The 23,857-nt window shown below is 43.4% G+C and overlaps 2 protein-coding genes across 3 annotated transcripts; one reads left to right on the top strand and one right to left on the bottom strand.

Annotated features, from left to right (window-relative positions):
• Positions 1-5,008: 5,008 nt before the first annotated feature.
• Positions 5,009-6,670, bottom strand: LOC149768198 (uncharacterized). The gene has a single exon (XM_089929337.1). It carries the CDS (start codon positions 5,689-5,691, stop codon positions 5,062-5,064), a length of 630 nt encoding a protein of 209 aa, XP_089785463.1. The 5' UTR covers positions 5,692-6,670; the 3' UTR covers positions 5,009-5,061.
• Positions 6,671-17,443: 10,773 nt separating this feature from the next.
• Positions 17,444-22,763, top strand: LOC103722629 (L-type lectin-domain containing receptor kinase IX.1-like). Of its 2 annotated transcripts, XM_089928713.1 has the most exons (3): positions 17,447-18,053; positions 18,969-19,314; positions 21,310-22,763. In XM_089928713.1, the coding sequence occupies exons 1-3, from the start codon at positions 17,736-17,738 to the stop codon at positions 21,705-21,707; spliced, it is 1,062 nt and encodes a 353-aa protein (XP_089784839.1). In that variant the 5' UTR covers positions 17,447-17,735; the 3' UTR covers positions 21,708-22,763. The 2 variants fall into 2 exon arrangements, with proteins under 2 accessions (XP_017702031.2, XP_089784839.1); XM_017846542.5 differs by having other exon boundaries at positions 17,444-19,314.
• The last annotated feature ends 1,094 nt before the right edge of the window (positions 22,764-23,857 follow it).

Below are 23,857 nucleotides of genomic sequence, written 5' to 3'. Positions count from 1 at the left end.
TTTAGGGTATGGTCAGGATAATTTTGGGTACAAGTTTTATGATCCAGTTAGCAAAAAGCTTATTAGAAGCCGTGATGTCGTGTTCATGGAAGATCAAACCATACAGGACATTGAGAAAGCAGATAAGACAGAGCCACAGTATAGTGATGACATGATAGACTTGGATCCAGTTTCTATAGCACCAACACCAGTGCCAGAAAATGCTGATGAGTTGCAGAATGACCAGCCAGATGCAGTTGATGTGAATGAAAATGCTCCCATACAGGCTGAAGCAAATAATGATGCTGATAATCAGTTGCAAGAACCAGATGTTCCAGCTCAACTAATTAGGAGGTCTAATAGAAATAGACAACCTTCCACACGGTATTCAACTAATGAATATGTGCTACTTACTGACGGGGGAGAACCCGAAAATTATGAAGAAGCGATGGAAGATGAACACAAGAAAGAATGGATTGAGGCCATGAAGGATGAAATGAAGTCACTATATGAAAATCACACCTTTGAGTTAGTAAAGTTGCCTAAAGGCAAAAGAGCTTTGAAGAATAGGTGGGTGTACAGAGTGAAGCAAGAAGAACACTCATCATGTCCACGGTATAAAGCTAGATTGGTTGTCAAGGGATTCAGCCAAAGAAAAGGTGTTGATTTTAATGAAATATTTGCTCCAGTTGTGAAGATGTCATCTATTCGAGTTGTTCTCGGTTTAGCAGCTAGTCTTGATCTAGAGATTGAGCAGATGGATGTCAAGACTGCTTTCCTTCACGGTGACTTAGAGGAAGAAATTTACATGGAGCAGCCAGAAGGTTTCGAGGAAAAGAAAAAAGAGGATTATGTATGCAGATTAAAGAAAAGTCTTTATGGCTTGAAGCAGGCACCGAGACAATGGTACAAGAAATTTGAGTCAGTTATGGGGGAGCATGGTTACAAGAAGACAATTTCTGACCATTGTGTTTTTGTGCAGAAATTTGATGATGATGATTTTATTATTTTGTTACTTTATGTTGATGACATGTTGATTGTTGGCAAGAATGCTTCTCGGATTGATAGGTTGAAGAAGCAATTAAATAAGTCTTTTGCTATGAAAGACTTAGGGTCAGCAAAACAGATCCTTGGCATAAGGATTAATCGAGACAGAGATGCTAAGAAGTTGTACATGTCACAAGAAAAGTACATTGAGAAAGTGCTTCAGAAGTTTAATATGAACAAAGCTAAAGTGGTTAGTACTCCTCTTGCTACTCACTTTAAATTGAGCACTAAACAGTGTCCTTCTACAGATGAAGAAAAGAAAGACATGCAGAAAGTTCCATATTCTTCAGCGGTAGGAAGTTTGATGTATGCAATGGTGTGTACAAGACCAGACATGGCTCATGCAGTTGGCACAGTTAGTCGTTTTCTTTCAAATCCAGGAAGAGAGCATTGGAATGCAGTGAAGTGGATTATGAGATATCTTCGAGGTACGTCCAGTTTGAAACTTAGCTTTGGATGTGAGAAACCTATGCTAGTTGGTTACACAGATGCAGATATGGCTGGAGATGTTGATACTCGCAGATCTACTTCAGGTTATCTAATTACTTTTGCAGGAGGAGCCGTGGCGTGGCAATCAAAGTTACAGAAGTGTGTTGCACTTTCTACCACTGAAGCAGAGTTCATTGCAGCAACAAAATCATGTAAAGAGTTGCTATGGTTGAGAAAATATATTGAGGAGCTTGGTTTCAAGCAAGAGCACTATGTGTTATATTGTGATAATCAGAGTGCTATCCATCTTGGTAAAAACTCTACCTTTCATTCAAGATCGAAGCATATAGATGTGAGATACCATTGGATTCGAGATGTTCTGAGTTCTAAGCTGTTGGAACTTGAAAAAATTCATACAGATGACAATGGTTCTGATATGTTGACGAAGTCTTTGCCAAGAGAAAAGCTTGAGGTATGTCGATTGATCTCCGGGATGGTGAATCCCTCTACATAGTCGGGAGGGGGAGATTTGTTGGGTTATCCCTCCTATGTTGGAGGAGACTTAGCCCAACAAATGTGGGCTAAATTAATTAGTTTTAGCCTATTTGGTTGGACTATTTTTGGCCCAAAACGTGAGGCCCATTAGGGCAACCTTTTATGTTGAGAATGCAGGGTATGTGAGCCGTCTTCCACGAATTAAAAATAGAGGGAGGCAGGGGAGAAGATGCAGAATTGATATTCAGCGCGCAGTCTTGATCAAACGACGATCGGGAGGTGATCCGTGGTCCGATCGAGCTGAAATTTGGACAGCAGGTTCGCAACACGTGGTTCTTCAATCTGTACGGTGTGATCGCCATTTGCAGTCTTCTATCACAGTCAGATTTTTCAGAAACGTGGCTGCTGTTTATGTGAGATCTTCTCAATCTTTCTCTCTTATAATTGATGTTTGCCAAGAATATTGTTCTTGAGATTATGTGGTGATATATGCCTCTAGTTTTGGCTAGAGAGAACAGATTGTATACCCATTATTTGTTGATAGTGGAAGTTTTTGGGTGGACTACGGTCCCGTGGTTTTTACTCTCCACATTGGGGAGGTTTTTCACGTAAAAATTTGGTGTTCCTTTTGTGTTTTATTTTTCTGATCAGCTAAGTATTTGCGAATGCCTTGATATATATATATTAGGTGGATTGGCTCTAGTTGTTTGTTTTCTAACAGGTTTACACAAGGTGGGAGAGTTGTTGATTCCGTTGTGCTTTAATTATCTTGTTTGTTGTTACCTCCCAATCCCAACAAAATTATCACATATACATACCTAAAACATCTAAAGTATTAATTCGTACAAAGAAACTGCACCTTTCTGAATAACAAGTTTTACACCTGAGTTGGAGCCAACCAATGAAAGGGTGCTCCGTGTTCACCAAACGAGTTTCAACCAGCTTGAATTGACACTAATCATTCAAAGCCAACATATTTAATTAAAATTCGTCACACAACAACAACCTCTACGAATCTGACAAAAGGTTAGTACCTCCCAACCGACCTGGGGCAAATACAATATCATTACCTTTGACATCTTATCATGATTCAATATATCACTATTTTTTCATACATAATATATATCAGTTTTTTTTTTTTGGTGACAAAACAGGAGTTGAGGGAGAGAGGCAGAACCCCACCCGCGTAGCAGCCCCCACTCGCCCTCCTTCCATCAGAAAATGTTCGATGCGGGTCGTAAGTTTCCGCGTGCCCTCCCCAACTCGTGGAAAACCCGACTGGGCCATCCACTTGTGAATACGTCACTCCAGCGCCACCTCAGTACTGATGGAAGGAAAGTATATCCACACAGAGCCATCCGGGCATAGGGCAGGCGGTCCTCTGATTTAATCGATGCCTGCGCATTTCGAACCCGGACAACTCGGATGGAGTCCAAGCCCTCTTACCACCAGGCTACCATGTTGGTGGCAATATATATATATATATATATATATATATATATATATATATATATATATATATATATATATATATATATATATATATATATATATATATATCAGTTTCAATAATTGCTTTTACGTTATGTATATTGCATTGGCATAACTAATGTGCTATCTCTTTTGTATATCTTACTTTTATTTCCTTTAGATTGTCTTAATGATAACTCTATCTGCATTGATATTATAAGACAAATATTTCAAAGATCGCATGCACGGTAGATACATAATACTATTTTCCAGTCTAACCTTTGAGTTCATTCTTCCTCAAGGTAATTGATATCGTAGCACCTTCTGGAGCAAGCATGATTTTGTTGGATTGATTGATGATGATTTCATTATTGATTGATCATACTTGAAACAGTGTCGCCTTGATTTGAGTGGCTGGTAAAATTATTTACATCACAAAAGTCTATTAATGGAACCAAATATCACAAAAGCACGTTAGCAAGTACAAAAATACATACCTTTTCATCAAATAAAACAATATCCATCATAGTTCCTGAATCTTTTGTAGCGTCATAGACTCTACAAATGCCTATCTAGGGATCATAAATAAAATGTACACAGCATGTTTTTGACACTGGTAAAATTCCTAGCAGCTGGAAGAAAACTCTTATTACATTGCTTCTGAAGAGATGTAACCCCTAGTAGCATAGCCATTTTTGGGCAATTAGTTTATGCAATATTTTGTACAAAATTGCCGCCAAGTTGTTAGCGAACAGATTGAAGAACGTTCTTGACTCTTAAATTAACGAAGATCTAAGCAGCATTTCTACCCTGGCGTAAAATACATGAAAATGTTGTTATTGCTCAAGACATGAATGTTCTGCGACAAGACCTCTAATGGTTATTAAATTAGATAGGGAAAGGGTCTACGATCGAATGCTGTGGGATTACACTGAAATAGTTCTAGGTCACATTAATTTTTCTGATAAATAGATATTATGGATTAATACTTGCATCAGATAGCCTTCTTTTGCATTTCGTTAAGGGCATACCTGTATGTTATCGTTTTCTTCTTCTATTGGTCGATATTAGAGATGTGCATTGTCTCCGTATCTTTTTATTTTGGGTGCTAAGATACATTCTTGATAGGGGTGCAAATAGGTCGGTCAGATTGGGTCATGAGTGACTCTGAACCGATCCGGTTTCTTGTTCGGATTCTAATTTTGGACCCAAACTCAATCCAATAAAAGATTGGATCAGGTCTAGGACTACAATTTTTGACCCAACGGATCATTTGGATCGGATTGGGTCCATGTATAACCTAGTCCCAACTTAAAAAATTCGGATCTAGTTCAGGTCGGGTCCAGACCCATTCAATTTTACAAAATAAATACGATGCATATTTCAGTATTCATGCACAACGCGTTATAAAAATTCATATACAATGGCCTTTATCTTCATGTAGGCCTTGGTGGCCGGGTCCTCGAACTCCCTCCCCTTAATGCTAGTGTCGTTCAACAAGACATTCTCCTGGTGCTTCGGAACCCCGGCCGTCCCGTTGGCGTTGGACTGGGTCTTGCTGGAGTTGGCCATGGTGGACTGTATCACGTTGTGCATCTGGTTCTTGCTGTTCTAACTCTGGTTCCCATAGGGGTGCTGCCTCTAGCTCTGCTCTAGGCCATCTACCGGCATGGAATAATGATCCATTGTTGCGTTGTTGGCCATGACGATGGAGTGGATGGACATGCCTTTGGAGGGAATGGCATACTTGGAGTGCTCCTGGACGGTCTCGAAGGCGAGGTGGATGATGAAGAGGCGGATGACATTGTGTTGGGTGAAGATGTCCTGGCGCTTGGGGTGGTTGGCGGTGAGCTCCACCGCGGCCCACACCACCATCGCCTGGACTTTCATGGCTTCTTCTTTGAGGACCTCGGCGAAGACTGAGCAAACGCCGGCAAGCACCATCTGCTCGACGCTCTCCAGGTCGCGGGCAAGCAGGCCGATGGCGAGTGCGGCGTTCTCTTGGGCCTCCACCCGACCCTCCTTAATCAGACAGAGCAAAGGGTCCACGCCATCTTCTTCAATGATGAGCTTGTCGTAGCCGTCGTTGCCGCGAGCGAGGGAGACGAGGGAGGCAGCGACGTTGGCGCTGGCGTCAAGGGAGCCGATGAACATGGTGCCGATCGGCTCCCAGATGAGGAAGAGAATGGACTTGCTGTGGGCGATGGGGGGCTGGCCGAAGTCGTGATCAGCTGCGAGCGTAGAGACGTGGATGAGCCAGGAGAATGCCATAGAGCAAGAAAGCCTAAATTGCCCCAAAAATCAAACAAGTCGGGTCGGATCGGATTGGGTCAGAATTTAGTAAACCCAGACCCAATCCGAAAAATAGAACGGATCTAATTTTAGAACCCAACCCGGCTCCACAGGTCCTATCGGATCGGATCTAAGCAGGTCGAGCTGGGTCGGGTCGCGGGTCGATCCGACCCAATTGTAGCCTTACTTATTGGCAGCTCAATTTGGAGCTGCAATTAGACACATTGCATATTTGTATGCGCGTAGACCTAAAATGGAGCTCGATATAGAACGAAAAGGAGGTCAATCCTATTACTCACCTTCTGTTTACTGGTGATTGCTTGCTCATCAGCCAAGCCAAAAAGAAGGATTGCTCGGCATTCAGAAGAGCTTTGCAATATTATTGTCTTGCTCCCTATTAGAGAATGTTTTCAGAAATCCTATGTGATCTTCAGTCCAAAATTTCCCTTAAAAGTCATGCTACAATTCTTGTAAATCTACCTCCTCTAACCTGGGTAGTTATTTCGGTATTCTGGCATGAGAGGTAAGATGGAAACCTTCTTTTCTTCAGCCAGTTAAGGGTAAGGGCCTATGTAAGCTGGACTCTTGGATGTGGAAGCCCTTACCATTTCTAGATCGGATTACTTTGATGAAGATCTGTACTATACCAAATCATTTTGTTCTCATTCTGCACAGTGCCTATTGGGTTCATTAAATGGTTGGAATCAATTTGCAGAGCTTTCCTTTGGGGGCATGATTTCAACTAAAGAAAATTTCACCTAATCTCCTGGTATTTCCATGTCTGCCAAAAGATGAGGGTGGTCTGGCAATACGTAGCTACAGCTTCATATATGGTCTAAATCTCTGATGGTTAGAGCGGCAGCTTCAACCAACTAATAGTTTGGTGCAGACTAGGTCGAGCTATATATTCATTTCATAGAGAGTGGGAGTCATATAAAACTCCTTGAACATTGTTGGGAACTGGAGAACTATTTGTTCAGCGGCACCTCTTTATTTTAACTGATTCAGATGCTATCTTGGCAATGGAGATGGTGCTTGCACCACTAATGATCCATGATATAATATATATAATATTATATTCTTTCAGGCTCGTCCAAGCTTGACTCATAACCTTGGGTTTAGCCCATGGCCCGACCCGAGTGAGCCAGGATAGGCACAGACACAGAATTAGGCTGGCTCAGGTGTGAATGATAAGGAGAGTCTCTTTTTTTTTTGGTGGAAACGGCAACTTCATATTACTCTAACGTGAGTACACCTTGCCATATCAGAAGAAAGCAAAAAATACAATGGGGGCGGGAGCCCTGCCGTGGAAGTCCAACAAAAGTCCCCTGAGTGACGTGCAACGTAAGAGGCGACCCAGTCTGCCACACTGTTCGCCTCCCGGAACACATGTACTGCCTCGAAGTCGTCCATCTCTAGGGCCAACCTGCGGGTCTCCCTGATGAGAGGATGTCCATCTCCATATCTGTCCGCACCCTGAATCCAATCGATCACAATAGAGGAATCCCCCTCGAGGTGCACCCGCCTAGCGCCAAGCACCCGCCTCGCATAGGACACACCCTCCCAAGCTGCCCGTAACTCAGCTCCCACTACTGTGAGTCCAGGCGTATATCGGCCACCCGCCACTACCAGCCGTCCAAAAGGATCTCTGATGACAAACCCAACCCCGCCGGACCTGCCCTCTAATGCAACACTACCATCAAAACTCACCTTGAGATAGCCGGGGGGTGGGGGCACCCAAGAAGCAAGCACAAACCTGGGCGCTATAACAGCACAATGAGTACCCCAGATGTCCCTGGCCGTCCCGGGAGGACACAAGTCGAGGCTGGAAGAAACCTCCCCAGCCTGAAGTACAGCTCTGTCCACCACCATCCTCGTCGTGAGCCTCCTACCCTCAAACAAACGTGCATTCCGATCCAACCATATATGGTAGGCCAGATATGCTCTAAGAATACCCACCTGGGCGAGCCTAGGGCTCCGCATGGAAGCCCGCAGCAGCTGTAACAGATCCTGAGCCGACTCCACTGAACTGGGAAGAGGAACAGGTGACCTCGTCCATATCTCCCTAGCCCTGGGACACTGCAGGAGGACGTGCTCAATAGTCTCCACGACATCAGTGCACAACACACAAAACTGGGGAATCCGCACTCCCCTCCTGACTAGCACACATCTGGTAGGTAGGCAACCCCAGGCCACCTTCCAGATAAAAAGTGCCACCCGCGGATGGATACGCATCCTCCAAATCCATCCCCCCTCAATCTGCCTGACTGGCTCCCCACTGAAAAGTACCATAAGATCCCGAGCCCGCACCTGTGACCGCCCCGACGGTACCCAAATCAACCTATCAGACTCCCCTCTGGAAGGCACCGGAATAGCCAAGATCATCTCTGCCAGCTGCTCCCCAAACACCTCACGGACCAACCCCTCCCTCCATCTGCTCTCATCCGGGAATATCAAATCGCTGACCCTGCGTCCGGCTAAGCGTCCGGAGTCCACCATAGTGGGCAAGCGGCTAATCGGCTGAGCAGTCACCCAACAGTCCTCCAGCACATCAATCGAGCGTCCGTCGCCAACAGCCCATCTGATCTCCGACAGTACCGCCCCCGCTCTGGCACACATCTCCCTCCACACTGGAGAGTGGTGACGGGCTGCTCTCCCTCCAGGAATCAAAGCTCCATACTTAGCCCTCAACAACGAGGACCACATGCAATCGGGCTCCATAACAAATCTAGCGACATGTCGCGCCGCTAAAGCCTCCCGCCTCACCAACAAAGACTGCACCCCTAAACCACCCCTCCTTGTCGATTGACACACCACCCCCCATGCCAGCAAATGAATGCCATCTCTACCATCCTGCCTCCCCCATATAAAACTCCTGAGAAGCTGCTCAATGGTCCTCAGCACCGCCACCGGGATGAATGAAGTAGAAAGTAGATAGGTAGGGATCGAGGAAAGGACTGACCGAACCAGCGTGATCCTCCCCATCATGGACAGTGAGTGCCTCTGCCAACCCTCCACCCTCTGCCGAATGCTAGCCTCCAAGAAAGTACAGTCCCTGCCGCGTAGCCTCCGACCAGACAGCGGAACCCCCAGATACCTCAATAAGCCATCCTGCTCTGTCACCCCCAAAATCTCCATGATAGAGTTCTTCTCCTCAAGTCTGGTCAACGGGCTGAAGCAGACTGCCGATTTCGATAAGTTAACCCGTTGACCTGATATAGCACAGTAGTCCCGTAGAACCCTACCCAGCACTCGGGCATCCTGTCGTGTCAACCGGACCAGTAGCAAAAGATCATCCGCAAACAGCAGGTGAGAGATCGAGGGAGCATCCACTGCCGGTCTATAAACATCCAACTCCTGAGAAGATACAGCCTGATGCAAGAATCTGGATAAGGCATCCGCACAGATAATAAACAATAGGGGAGAAAGCGGGCACCCCTGTCGCAAACCTCCTGATGACACAAAGAAGCGGGAGGGTGTGCCATTCACCAAGATGGCAAAAGAAGGAGCCCTGACACAACCCATAACCCACTGAATCCAAATCTCCAGAAAGCCAAACACATGCAGAGACTGGTGGACAAAGTCCCACCGCATCCTATCATAGGCCCTCTCCATATCAAGCTTGACCCCCATCAAGCTCCTCCTCATCGGGGCCCTCCCCAGATCATACATGAACTCCTGAGCAATCAATACATTGTCAGAGATACTCCGACCACCTATGAAAGCACCCTGCTCCACACTAATCAATCTCGGGAGTAAGTCCCTCATCCTGACAGCAAGAATCTTCGCCGTTACCTTATACAAAGTAGAACATAAGCTGATCGGTCGAAAGTGACACGGCTCAGTAGCATCCTGCCGCTTAGGAATCAAGGTGACGAAGGTCCTCTGCCAGTCCGGTGACATCACAGCTGTGGAAAAGAACTGCTGTATGGCCGCCGTCACATCCTGTCCCACTACCATCCAGTACCTACGGAAAAACAACGGTGGAAAACCATCTGGCCCTGGTGCCTTCTCCCCCTCGAGGGACCACACTGCCGCCCTGATCTCCTCCTCTGATACCGGTCTAATCAGTGCCTCTGTCTCCTCCTCCGACACCCTCACAGTAGGCATCGGCATCTCCACTCGACTCCCCCCACCCAACGGCTCCGTCCACCTCACTCTAAAGAAACTCTCCATAATCCTCCGGATCGTGTCCGGGTCCTCCGACAGCTGCCCATCCTCACTCCTGATGACTCTGATCCTGTTCTGATTCCTTCTTATCACTGTCGCCTGATGAAAAAATCTAGTGTTCCGATCTCCCTCCAAAATCCACTGGACCCTGGACTTCTGTCTCCATAATGTATCCTGCTGCCTGAGAAGGGAATCATGTAAGGCCAAATGCGATCTGAGCTCCCCCATCTCCTCCGCCGATAACCCTCCCCTCTGTACCTCCTGATGCTGTAATCTGTCGATAGCCGCCTCCTCCTCCTCTGTTCTCCTGAAAATGTTCCCCACCTCCTCACGGTTCCACCTACGCAGCCGCCTCCTAGTCAACTCCAACCTCCTTGACACCCGATACATAGCATCACCCCTCACTGGGGTACTCCATGCCTCCCGCACCATATCCCAGGACCGTGGGTAGCATAGCCAGAACTTCTCAAATCTGAAGGGGGGTCGAACAGGGATGTGTACCTCAGTGCAAACCAACAGTGGACTGTGATCCGAAGCTATCCTCGACAAATGTCTAACATGATGATCAGGAAAACTCTGGATCCACCCAGCTATTGCATATGCTCTGTCTAGTCTCTCCCACACACGTGCCTGTCCCTGCTGATTATTGCACCATGTGTACCTAGGGCCCGTGAATCCCAAATCTATCAGACCATTAGATATAAGAAAGTCCTGAAACTCCTTAATCTTCCTTTCATGGGAGAAAGGTTTACCCCCCATCTTATCCTGGGGATCAACAATGCAATTGAAGTCACCTGCCACCATCATAGGATAGCCCTGGCTAATCATCTGTGAAACCTCCTCCCACAGAGTCCTCCTCACCCTATAATCAGTGCTCGCATATACCGCTGACAATACCCAAGGGCTGCGGTTGTTCTCTGTGATCACCATAATCACCTCCTGATTGCAGACATTGAAACAATCCAATCGACACCGTCCTTGTCCCCAAGTAACAATAATGCCTCCTGACAAGCCTTGGGATTCCACAGCATAGAACCCCCAAGATCTCGGAATCGCCCTTCTGGCCTTCTGTAGACTGCCTCCCGAAAGCCGGGTCTCAAATAATACACAAATATCCGGATTGTGCAGCTGCACCATCCTGCGAAAAGCCGGGGCAAAGGATGGTTTCCCCGCACCACGACAATTCCACAAAAGGATCTTCATAAATCACCGGATGAGACCGCACAGCCCGCATCCCCCGAGCTGTTGCTGCCACCTGTGTCCACAACCATACCCTCTTCAACACCTTGAGATTCCCTATTCGCTCCCTTCGCCACAGCCATCAATTGGATAAGAACTTGCTGATGCTGCCCACCACTGTTCCCATGTGCCATAGAATCCACAGTGCCCATGGAAACCGTGCCACCAACCCCAGATTCACCAAACTCCTTCTCACAGACATCCGGCTAAATCCCTTCCATCATTTCAACCAACTTCCCCTTCCCCTTGCTAAGAATTGAGGAGCTGGGACTGTTCAACCGTGCCAAATGGCACGGAGTAGAGACAGGGGATGAAGAACTGACCTGCTTTCCCCGACCAGCGCCGAGACCACCATCCACATCGGACCACCTCCCCGTCGCCTCCGTCGAACACAGCCCGAGTGTCGCCGCCGGAACTTGCTCCGGCAGTCCCGTCGCCTCCGATAGAGCTCGGAACAGCCGCCGTCCGTGGGATTCCTCCACCCCTTGCCGTGAACAGCCTCCACCTGGCACGACCGGAGGTCGCCCGTGCGCCGGCGCGAGGGGCGGTGGCGAGCTCTTGCTCCGCCGACGAAGAACCGGACGACCGCCCTTCGCAAGTGAAGGCATCCTCCCTCCTTTCGGCTTCAACTGTCCATCAACCGAGCCCTCCACCGTAGGCAATCCGGTCATGCTCCTGGATCGCTTCAGCGGGCTCAGGCCCGGCCCACCACGGCGCAGCCCTTCACTCGGACTGGGCCTCACCTCACTCCGGCCCAGAACGGACCGGCTTGAGTCAGACCCAGCCCCTGACTCGGTTTCCACCTCGGATGGCAGACCGAGTTGACTCGTCTCCCCCATCGTCCCGCCCGCGCTCGCCACCGAGACGTCCTTCTCCGGCGTTCTCCGGCGGGCCACCTTAGACGGTTTCTGCCAACCATCCAGGTCCACCGGAGAAGCCGCCGTTGCCTGAGTATCTCCTTTCGATCCAGGGCTCGGAGGGGAGCTGACCGGCTTCTTCCTCGCACCGCTGCCTGACGCCTCCTTCTTCCGAGAAGCCCTCAAGGACGGACCAATGCGGTTCGTCACTAGCCAAGGTCCATAGAGGCCTTCCGCCCCAGATCGCTTACCGTCCTCCCTCATACTAACCGGGACATCCTCGGACGGCTTTCCCCTAGCACCCCCTTCAGATCCGGAAGCCTCCATCATCGGGTCCACACCCGCCGCCGCCGAGGAAGAGAAACCACAAGCCGCCGCTGGGTGCCCTAGCCGCCCACATTTGGGACATGGAGCTGGCAGGTTTTCATAAACGAAACCCTGCCAGAACTTAGTCTCTCTGCCCGCAGATCTCCCTAGCACCATCGTCCCCGGCTTGAGCGGAGCCGCCGCATCCACCACCACCTTCACCCTCACAAAGCCGAAACGACGCCTCTTCTCCGTGCATTCATCCAACGCCAGAGGATTCCCCGCCTGCACCGCGATTCGGAATATCGTCTCCTTCTTCCAATAGTCGAGCGGCAGCCCAGGTAGCCTGATCCAGACTACCACCCGCCCGACGCCCTCAGTGCCCGGAACAAAGTTGGGACGCCATCTCTCCATGGCGTGCAGTTGACCGGCCACCATCCAAGGGCCGTTCGCCATTGCAGCCTCCCGGTCGTCTTCGTTGGCAAACCTTATGGCGATGACTCCATCCACCAACGAGAAGCAACCGACGTCGTAGTCTAGCTTTCCCACCCGTCGGACCTCCTTCGCCACCCAGTCCGCCGGAATGAACCTCCCCATGCTCCTTACCAGAACCGTGGAGCTGCGCCACTCCGACCGCATCTCCTCCAGTTCCTCTTCCGAAATCTCGACCGCCTCCGAGAACCTCTCCTGCAACACCTCCAACTCGCGGGGAGAAATGCGATGATTGGTCCACGCCGATGATTGCCCCGGAGCTCCTTTAGCCACCTCCGCCCACGACCGGGGTCTGACCGGACTCCTCGCGGCATCGTTCCTCGGAGCTTCGGCCGTCCCCTGCCCCGGCGCCGACGACGTCGACGACGACGTCCTAGCTCCCGGTTCGGCCATAGCACCAAGCAAGCACCCGTTCGACGAAATTCCCCACTGATCTCCCCGCAAAACCCGAATCTCAAAGCTCCCTCACTCGCTCACCCCATGTCAGGATACAAGGTGAATTGGTCAGTAAGGAGAGTCTCTTTGATGAGCTTTTTTTTCTTTTGACTTGATCCTTGAGCCATATATTGAAGAAAGATATGGGCTGACACCTATATTAATTTAATTAAATAAAAAAAGAACTCACAGTCAAGTAACGGCGGGTTCGCCCTGGCTGCTTAAACGGACCGGTAAACGTTCTTTTCTTCTTCCTTCCGTCGTTTGAAATGGGGAAGGAATTCGAGCCCTAGCGGTCTCCTCTGGAATCCAAGAGGTCATCTTGATGATGCAATCCGTTGTTTAGGGGAGGGTTTCGATTCATTTCCGCTTCTTCTTCTTCCTGCGTTTTTTGATGTTTACATGGATGGGCGGGTTCTCTGTCTCCGATTCGGTGTTTTCCTCCCGTTTTTGGAGGATTTTGGGATTTTCATGGTCTTAGGTCGATAAAGATCTGATCTTTTTGGTTGTGTTGGATTCCTGTTTTAAATTGCGTAAAGGATTTCCAAGAAATTAATGATTTTAGGGCTCTTCTCTCCCGTTTTCGGTGGGTTTTGGGGATTCCATAGACGTAGATTGTCAAAGGTCTCATCTTTTTCGTTATCTTTTTGATAGCCACGCTTCCTATTTTTCTTTGTGATTCCAAAAAAGGTTCTTGCTTTATCCATGTCATCTTGACAAAAAATGAAATATGCTTCCTTTCTCCTGTGGTCATAATCAATCAAGCCTTTGCTCATGCTGCTGAGTTTCACAGCCCATAGATTCTGGTCACTGGGGAGCCACTGCATCTTCTGACGCTAATCAAAACCTCTCAAAGTTCTGTTGGACTGCAAACCGCAACCAAGTTAGCTGAATTCCATGGAGCTTTTACCAATACCTGAGGGGTTTTGTGGATTGCAAGCGACTATTCGTCGCTTTACAGCCGCTGGAAGAGGGATTCCTCAACAGCTGGGGCCAGAAAGGATTCGACCCCTGAGGGCCAATTTGATATGACAAAAGATCGAATCTTTCTTTTTTCCAGGATGCTTCTTATAACTTTAGCAGGAACTTTTGCTTACCATTCTTCATAAAATGAGTGGTCCTGCTTTCTCTCATGGCAACTTGGAAACCGATTGAGGTAAGTTTCCATCTATATCCATTATTAACTAGTGGATGGGATGAGTCCCCACTTTTTAATTTAAAAAAAAAAAAATAAAGAAGCACCTAGCAATCCCCTTCTTTTAGTACCAATATTAATTTGTTTAAATCTAGTAAAGAGTATTTGTATTATAGGTAGAACTTAGTAAAGTTTAACTATCAAATTAGAATTTAAGAGATATACTTTAGGTTACATAGTATATGATTGGAATGAAAAAGGTTTTATTTTGCTTGATTAGACAAGTAAAAGATCTTCTTGGATATAGATAATTTGAAGTATGACAAGTAAAAGGTTTTAAATTTAAGCATCACAAGTATTAAGCAGTAAACATTTCTTTCAATACAATCAACAATTCTAGCATGAACTAATTTATCTCTAAAATCCATAGATCAACTTGTCATATGGAAAAAGTTGCTTAGCTCTTTCCATCAATATGCTAACGGAAAGTGATTAACTATTAGGAATGCTGTGATGCATAAGTAGGAGTTGAGACTTGTAGTATTCAGTACAAAGATTCACTAAGAAAGACCGTTCTACGGAGTCTCATGTTATATACATAATAAGAGAGAGAGAGAGAAAGAGAAATAGATAGAGAGAGAGAGAGAGGATTGAGAATTTTGCTTACTGTTTCATTTTGGTACTATAGGGATCTTGTTGTGCTTAGATTTTTCACTTTCTAAGAGAGTTAGGAGTTTGAGTCATTTGAGTTCTTATCTGGGACCAATAGTTGAGTTTTTTTTTTTATAATGGGAATCACATTATTAGCTTATAACTGAAGCTCCTCTTAAAGGCTGAGTCTGTGTCCAAATGGCGCCACTTTCGGGCTTGTTTGGTTCGCGGGAAAAGAAGGAGAGAAAGTGTAGTTAACAAAAAAAGTAATGAGATACCTTTTGTTTGGTTGGAGTTTTTAAAAGGAGAGAGATGGGAAAGTTGTATTTCCATGGGAATATGATTCTCACATTTCATGGCAAAGTCTTTCACAGGAGAAACATGAGAAAGTTACTTTTCCATAAGGCTGGAATCACTCCATCTTTATTTTTTCCCAAAAAAGCTCTTCAGTATTAAAGAGGCATTAAAGACCTAATTTTTATTAGGGGTATAATAGGAATTACACATAACTTTTTTAGAAAAATGGATGGTCAATCAAACATAAGCACTGTAGAAATCTGTCACTTTTCCATTTTTAACCAAACATGCCAAAAGTACATTCTCAAGCATTCTCTTCCTAGGAATCTTCTTCCCAGAAATCATATTCTAAGGAGAGAAAATGTTTTCCACGAACCAAACGAGCCATTCATGGTAGGAAAAGTTAGGATTTAGAAGTAGAACCCTAGTTTAGGCTCATCTAAGCTCGACCTTGTATTCAAATTGATATTATACAATATTATACTTACACAAAAATGATAGGGCCTTTATCTTGGCTGAGATGCCAATTTATTTGTAACAATGCCTCGTGTATATGTGAAATATCAGCTCTCTTTATCTTGAAGGGTATAAAATATCAAGCAAGATACTGTCCCAATTTATCTTCAACCTCTTGAAGCCTAGTTTGCAGGGACACAAGATCATAGTGTTTTCCCCCCTCTTCAATACTAATACAAATGACCATATTTTAATGGTACCCATGTATCAGGGTCGTTAACTTATGGAGATCATTCTTTTGTATATCCCTCTCTACCAATCGATTCTGGGCCATACGTCCAATTGTTCTTTCCAGTTAATTCATTCCCATGCAGCATTGCCCATCTATTTGGGGCACTTAATCATACCTCATTTGCCAATCATTCCTAGCTAGGTCTATTTTTTGATGTTCTACAAGCTTTCTCAAATATAAGAAATCTTAAAATCCATGGTAAACACCACTATTTGTTTCATTTTCCGAATTACCAGAATTCTCTTGGTCGAATCAGAACAACACTAAAAAGCATCAAAACCAATCATTTTATTGATATGAAATATTATCAAACTTGAGCAAACACTGAAGAATCCAGTGAATTATTCTTAAAATATTGCAGGATTTTTTTATTTTTCAATTTCTAAAGAGTTGGTCACTAAAAAAGAAGGCTCAATTACCAGATTTCTAGGTCTGAATTCAAGAGCATTTCCCAAACCCCTTTGCATAACTGGACAGAAAGAGCAAAAGAAAGATTTCATTGTATGAATCCATTAACTGCATGTCGAAGCCCGATGTCGAGAAGAAGAAGAAGAAGAAGGCAAACAGGAAAAAATAAAGTAATGATGGATATGATGTATTTGTAATTAACATTATAACTTCATTTGGGCATGTCGATTACGTCCCTGGTAGTTGTAGTTTGCATCAGTTGACAGAGAGAAAAAAAATAAAGATTTCATAGGTATATAGGATCAAATGCTTTCATGCGTCTTTTCTGATCTGTTTTTCTGTGAACGTTCCGTGCCTTTTTTTATTTTCTAATTAATTTGCTTGGCTACGTGGAAGCTCATCGACCATCAAAGAAAAAGCAACATATAAAGAGATCATTTTCGAATCTGTGAGACTGTTTTAGAATCGTATAAAGAGACCATTTGAGAAGCCACCAAGAAATCGCATGGCATTGCCTTGTCGCTCGTAAGAGGGCGGCCGGCCACTTGGTTCGCCACTTGGGCATCTTCCATTTTTTTTCTTTTTCTCTTTTTTATTTTTTTCATGATAGCTGTGAGGATGCATGCAGGCGTGTGTTTAGTTTCACATCAGTTATTCGCTGGATAGATCTTGGGTACTTATACAGGATCAAAAAATTCAAACAATATCTTCCGGCTAGCCATTTTGGGTGAGGTCTTGGGTTGTTACAAATGGTATCAGAGCGGACCCGATCCATAACTTATGTGAAATAGGGGGACATTGCAGCACGAATCCATTGGGGTTGACCACGGACCAATCGTGATATTTGTGACTAGATTTGAATGGATTTGAACCCTTAGCATGACGAGGATGTCAAGGCTTGAACGGAGGGAGTATGTGAGGACCCGTGCGGGCGTGTGTTTAGTCCCACATCGATTATTTGCTGAGTAGATCTTGGATACTTATACAGGATCAAGGAACCCAAACAATACTTTCCGACTAGCTATTTTGGATAGTTCTTGGATTGTTACAGTAGCTTTGCATCTGGATAATCACAACTGCTCGTTTCTATTATCAGTTCCATTTATCGAGTGCTCATCTTAATGCATCGCTACAGAAACAAATCTTTTGCCCCAGCAAGCAAGCCATTTGTTGCATAATTATCTTTCTTTTAGAAAAGCTGCACGATGTACATCACTAAATCCTTTGCCATTCATAAAATAAATCACCAAACAGCCTTCGAATTCTTCTTAGCCATCAAACAAGCATGGCTCTCTGCAATTCATCTCTCCAAGCCTTGGTGCCTCTGCTTCAGTTGTTGTGCTTCATAGTCCCCGTAGCAAGCTCTCTCTCCTTCAACTTCTCCAGCTTCAACCAGGACAACACAAATATAGTCTACGATGGCGACGCCTTCTTGATCAACCATGTCATCCAGCTCACCAAGAACCAGCTCGACTCTCCGATCGAGAAGAGCGAAGGCAGAATCGCATATTCTGAGCCAGTGACTATCTGGGACAAAGATTCTGACGAGCTCGCCGATTTCAATACATGCTTCTCCTTCGTCATCAATGGCTTCAATAAAACGGTAAGTGCCGATGGGCTTGCCTTCTTCCTCTCATCATTCCCTTCCAAGATCCCAGATAACTCATATGGCGGGGCTCTTGGACTATTTAACCTTGCTGGTGCTAACACGACCGCGGATCGTGTCGTGGCCGTCGAGTTCGATACCTTCAAAAATCCGGAGTATAATGATTCAAGTTCTAATCACATTGGAATTGATATTAACACAATCTTTTCCGTCGCATGGCTTGATTTGAATATTAGCATCAGACAGAATATCAAGTTTAATGCTTGTGTCAGTTACAATGCCAAAAGTAAAAATTTTACTGTGTTTCTCAGTAGTCCTAGAAACCACACATGGAATTGGAGCCTCTCTTATGGTGTTGACTTGAGGATGGTCCTGCCGGAAAAGGTAGCCGTTGGCTTCTCGGCTGCCACCGGTAACCAAGTCGAGTCACACTGCTTATTGTCTTGGAATTTCAGTTCCTCTGATTTGAGTCATCAGGACTATCGTCCCAATCCACATCCAAGCACCAATTCCAGGCATAAGCCTAGTTTTAAACCCTTTGGGCTTGCCATGGGCATTGGGATGCTGTTCTGTGGGTTGATTTTGGTTTGGCTTGGAAGATGTTTATATAAGATGGCTAGTACAGGGAAGAAGGAAGAGATGGCCATTGATTCATTAATCCATGATACGCTTGAGATAGGGAGTGGGCCTAGGAGATACTCCTTCGGTGCACTTGCGAGTGCAACCAAAAGTTTTTCCAAGGAGGGGAAGCTTGGGGAAGGAGGATTTGGGGAGGTGTACAAGGGAGTACTGCATGACTCCAAACTAGAAGTGGCCATCAAAAGAATCTCCAGAGGCTCAAACCAAGGAGCAAAAGAGTACATATCTGAAGTCACAATCATAAGCCGGTTACGCCATCGCAATCTTGTGCAGCTGATCGGCTTTTGCCATGAAAGGGGTGAATTGCTGCTCGTCTACGAGTACATGCCAAACAAAAGCCTTGAGTACCATCTCTACAGCGAGGAAAGATTGCTTGCATGGCCAGAGAGGTACAAAATTGCTCTGGGATTGGCCTCAGCTTTGCTCTACCTTCATGAAGAGTGGGAGCTGTGTGTAGTCCATAGAGATGTGAAGCCTAGCAATGTTATGCTGGATTCAGAGTTCAATGCGAAGCTCGGTGACTTCGGCTTGGCAAGGTTGATGAACCATGATAGCAATCTAGAAACAACGATCTTGGCAGGGACCATGGGATACATTGCACCTGAATATGCCACCACAGGTAATGTGAACTGTTAAACTTCAATTTAATTTTACATTATATTTAAATGTTAAAAGATGTTGTTTAAATTGTTCTGCTTCTGATGATAACAGGATAATCCAATAAAACGTAAGCTTCAAGCCCTTACTAAACACAAATTGAGGCTTGAATGGTAGTAATAAATCTCGATCTTAAGTTTTTTATGACAATGAAATTTTCAGTTTTTAATTTATTATTTTGTGTTTTACGAAAATACGAGATGATAAAAATTAGAATAATATGATAATAATATATACATTAAATAATTATTCTTCTTATTCAAGGTGTGGACTTACCCTAGTCAAAGTCTTTGGAGCAGCAGCTCATGGCGTCGCTTCTGATGGACATATGGATTACCTTACTTTTTGAGTCAAGGCCGCATACCTTTAGGAAAATGCTTGGGGCCCAACTATGTTCCCCCACCCCCCCCACCCAAAAAAAAAAAAGCTTCGTTACAATGTACCGCACTTTGATTGGCCTTCACAACACAAATCAGTGGGACCGCACAAAATCAAAAATAAAATAAAATAAAATAAAGAGATTCTTTTAATTTTTGAATAATTAAATGAGTATGGAATCTGGACGTCCTTCTGCCATCATCCTCTGTGGAGGAAATGCAACTCTTACCCTTCTCTTTAACAAGCACGAGACCTCATGGAATGCATGAAAGTAATTTAGTTTCTTTAAAAAATATAGAATTAGATGTTCAAAAAAATTATGATTATTAAAGTTGGATGAATTTTACAACATTTAGTGTGAAAATTAAAATAAAAATCTTAATGTTAGTATCAAATACAAACCAAACTTTAATGAGATCAATTGTTGATCTGTCAATATGCCGGACCCAAAAAAATGAAAATTTTGCAAGATATTTGCCACACCAACGACACATTGGATGGAAATTGGACAAGCATATGAGCGTGGTGACGATGCATCTTAACATATTTCTTCCTTGCATTATTTGTCCTTTTTTTTATGAAACATTATATTATTTATCTTACGATATACTTGTCTATCTTATATTATAAATAAGGGAGAAATATATAGAAAGATTATTGATCAAAATCTCATTATATTTATATAATAAATTTACTAAAAGATGATGAAAAGTGGGTAGCTAAGATGCATATATTAGATTTTATTTGTTGAAAACATTTGTACAATACAAGAATACAACTAAAATTCTTCCTAATAACATTTTCATCTACAGAACAAACCCAATCATATTTGAGATTTTAAATTTTAATAATAGATATTTTTAAATGGCAATTTTTTTTAAAAAAAGTACCAAAAATCCAAATGAAAATTCTATTTTAATTTTATAATTGTAGTTTTATCTTATGTATTGTTTTTTTTTGTCTTAAAATATGTGTTGTATGGTTTCGGTTGCCAGTCCTAAGTTTATAAGAGATGCCCTTCATATGTCCAAAATTGCATTTTAAGAAAAAAAAAATTAACTCAACAACCAAAGTTGGCCTTAAGCGATGCGCATGATGAAGTTACCCTTTTTAACTTTAGCATTTTATAGGTAGTGCACAAGTGGCTTGTGTGGGGTCAAATATGGTCTTAACCTCAGCTAACTTTAGTTAAGACTAGGGCTAAGCTTAATTTAGCCATATTTCAATATTATATCCTGGCTTAGTACATCATGTATTTTGTTGAGTAGAACTCGTGATAGCCTAAGGAATAGCAACCCAAGAATTATTCAAAATAGTCTAGTTTTATGATGGCTGATTTGTTTGAGTTCTTTTCCACAAAGATTTTGCTTATAAGTTAATGTTTTTCCTTGACTCTATTTAAAGAAGAGAAAGGTAATGGATGGTTGCTGCCATACACATGTGCTAGGAATTTGAATAGCATGAAATTTTCTCTATTGTTGTATTGTAACTTAATTTATTTTATGTAACTTGAAAAGTAATATTCATAACCATAATTTTTTTAGTTGTACTAAATGAAATGCATCTTAATATGCAACAGGAAAAGCTAGCAAAGAGTCTGACGTCTATAGCTTTGGAGTAGTAATATTAGAAATTGCATGTGGTAGGAAGCCAATTGAAGCAAAGGAGAAGCAAAGCGAAGTGAAATTGGTAGGCTGGGTTTGGGAGCTTTATGGGAATAATATGTGTTTGAGTGCAGTGGACCAAAGGTTAAACATGGAATATGATCCACAACAAATGGAGCAATTGATGATTCTGGGGCTGTGGTGTGCTCATCCAGATTACACTCGACGACCATCTATAAGACAAGTCATCAATGTTCTAAAATTCAATGCTCCACTGCCAGTTTTGCCACCCAAGATGCCTATTCCGATGTTCTATTCTCCTCCAGTTGAAGCACATAATCTTTGCAATAGCTACTCTACTAGTTCGACTTAATTAAGTTCGGGGATTGAAGATGGTAAGCCATGTCAAAAAGTTGAGCATTGACACCGTTTTACTCATTAGATCAGCATGAAAGATTTTAGATATACAAGTTTGTGCCCTCTCATCTATGCAAAACTTATTTATATTTTTTGTAATTGCGAAGTAAAAGGATTCGCTTAAGCATTGGAATAATTTTTTGACGATGTGATTTCAATATTTTGATGAAATTATGGTTGGGTTTGTCTTCATCCCTATATATTTGGTGTGTTATGCTTTTTTCTCCTTACTCAAGATACCCTGTATGTAGATCTCATTAGCTTGTAATATATGAATTTGTATTGTTTAACCCAGCCCTTTATGTGAAAGACTTTTCGATTGTATGACAAATTTTCTTCTTTAGCCAACAAACATAGTGCTTTCCTTTCTTGCTTATTTTCCTATATTGGGTTATAATTCATAAGCTCTATTTTCTTTATCATTTAGAAGAGATGAAGTATTTAATTGATGGATAACATATCTTGATATATAAGTCATTCCACATTATTACTCGATAAATGGATACAATCAACATATTTCTATCACAAGAAGGTTCATTAGATATTTTGCGTAAGTAATGCTACAAGGCTCTTATTATTTATACAAGTACAAGTTTCTTGTCATGTGGCATAAAAGGATTTATGCAATTGACAAGGTTGTTGCCAATAAAAAGTTTGGTTGAATTTGAACTTACTAAATCAGAATTTATAAGATTGATTTCAACTTTGTTATGTACATGCAACCAGCAACATCAAGCATTTTCTTTTTTTCCCTTTCAAAGTGATGAAAAGAAAAGGGGAGAAATTTGTTCATGTCGACATAAAAGAGTTTGCCAGATCACTTGGATATAGTGTCATGTGCCTTTTTCTTCCTCCTTTATTTCCTATTTATTTTTAGGCTTCACAAGTTCTAGTATAAACTAGCCAAATCATAGACCAAACATTAGGTCAACATGTTAGATTTGTATAAGATGTAACAACCCAGAACCTCGCCCAAAATGGCTAGCCGGAAGGTATTATTTGGGTTCCTTGATCCTGTATAAGTACTCAAGATCTACCCAGCGAATAATCGATGTGGGACTAAACACACGCCCGCACGGGTCCTCACATACTCCCCCCGTTCAAGCCCTGACGTCCTCGTTAGGCTAAGGGTTCATATCTATTCAAATCTAATCACAAACACCACGATTGGCCCGTGGTCAGCCCCAATAGATCCGTGCTGCAGTGTCTCCTAGTCCACATAGGTTATGGGCAGGGTTCGTTCTGATACCATTTGTAACAATCCAGAGCCTCGCCCAAAATGGCTAGCCGGAAGGTATTATTTGGGTTCCTTGATCCTGTATAAGTACCCAAGATCTACCCAGTAAATAACCGATGTGGGACTAAACACACGCCCGCACGAGTCCTCACATAAGATTTCTGTTGTGCTCTACTTAGAGCATGCCTGCTAATATACCTTGGTTATGTTAAGATATCTACTATAACTCAAGAACATATTATCTAAGTAAGAGCACAATAATAATTGTTAGATATTGTACATACTGTGAAAGAAGTCTTCTATGGCTTTTTCTATAAAAAAAGAGAGGAAAAGATGGAGTGGCTCACTCAGTCACTCTACGAAATAATTTTTAAAAATAATGAAGAAAATGCTAAGATGGAGCTACTCATGATGACCAACTGAATGCGCCGAGCCTCATAAGAAACATGAAACCACATATTTCATGGATATATAAAATCTATTTAATGAAATGATATCATGAGTTAGAGATGGAGATAATTTATATAGAAAATGAGAGTGAAAAATGTGGGTTGAGCTGCCGGCGCGCCGAAAGTTCCCATTGTAACGGAGAGATACAAAAATAAGTTTTTTTTTCTAATATATAAAAAGATAAGTCAATCATGGATATAATATCTACTTTTATAATGCAAACTCTTTGGAGGCTTCGTCTATTTGGTTGTCATAAATCTTCTCTGTTAAGCCAACCATTAGCAAGCATCATTGCAACTATACTCTTTTTTTATTAAATAACTTTTTATGAGCAATTTTGATTGATAATGTCCATATATCCATCAAATGCTTTTGCTTCTTGAATAAATAGCACCCAAACTACTCCTATAAGCCATATA

This window comes from Phoenix dactylifera, chromosome 2, assembly GCF_051530095.1.
Source record: "Phoenix dactylifera cultivar Ajwa chromosome 2, Ajwa_hap1_PhDact_Kaust_v1.1, whole genome shotgun sequence".
In the NCBI taxonomy this organism is placed as follows: Eukaryota; Viridiplantae; Streptophyta; class Magnoliopsida; order Arecales; family Arecaceae; genus Phoenix; species Phoenix dactylifera.
The sequence above is the reverse complement of the archived record's forward strand: the minus strand, read 5'-3'. Positions and strand labels throughout refer to the sequence as shown.

Coding starts and splice junctions, on each gene's coding strand:
- LOC103722629 (XM_017846542.5), top strand. CDS start 17,736: ATGGCTCTCTGCAATTCATCTCTCCAAGCCTTGGTGCCTCTGCTTCAG. Junction 19,315..21,309: donor ACCTGAATATGCCACCACAG/GTAATGTGAACT, acceptor AATATGCAACAG/GAAAAGCTAGCAAAGAGTCT.
- LOC149768198 (XM_089929337.1), bottom strand. CDS start 5,691: ATGGCATTCTCCTGGCTCATCCACGTCTCTACGCTCGCAGCTGATCAC.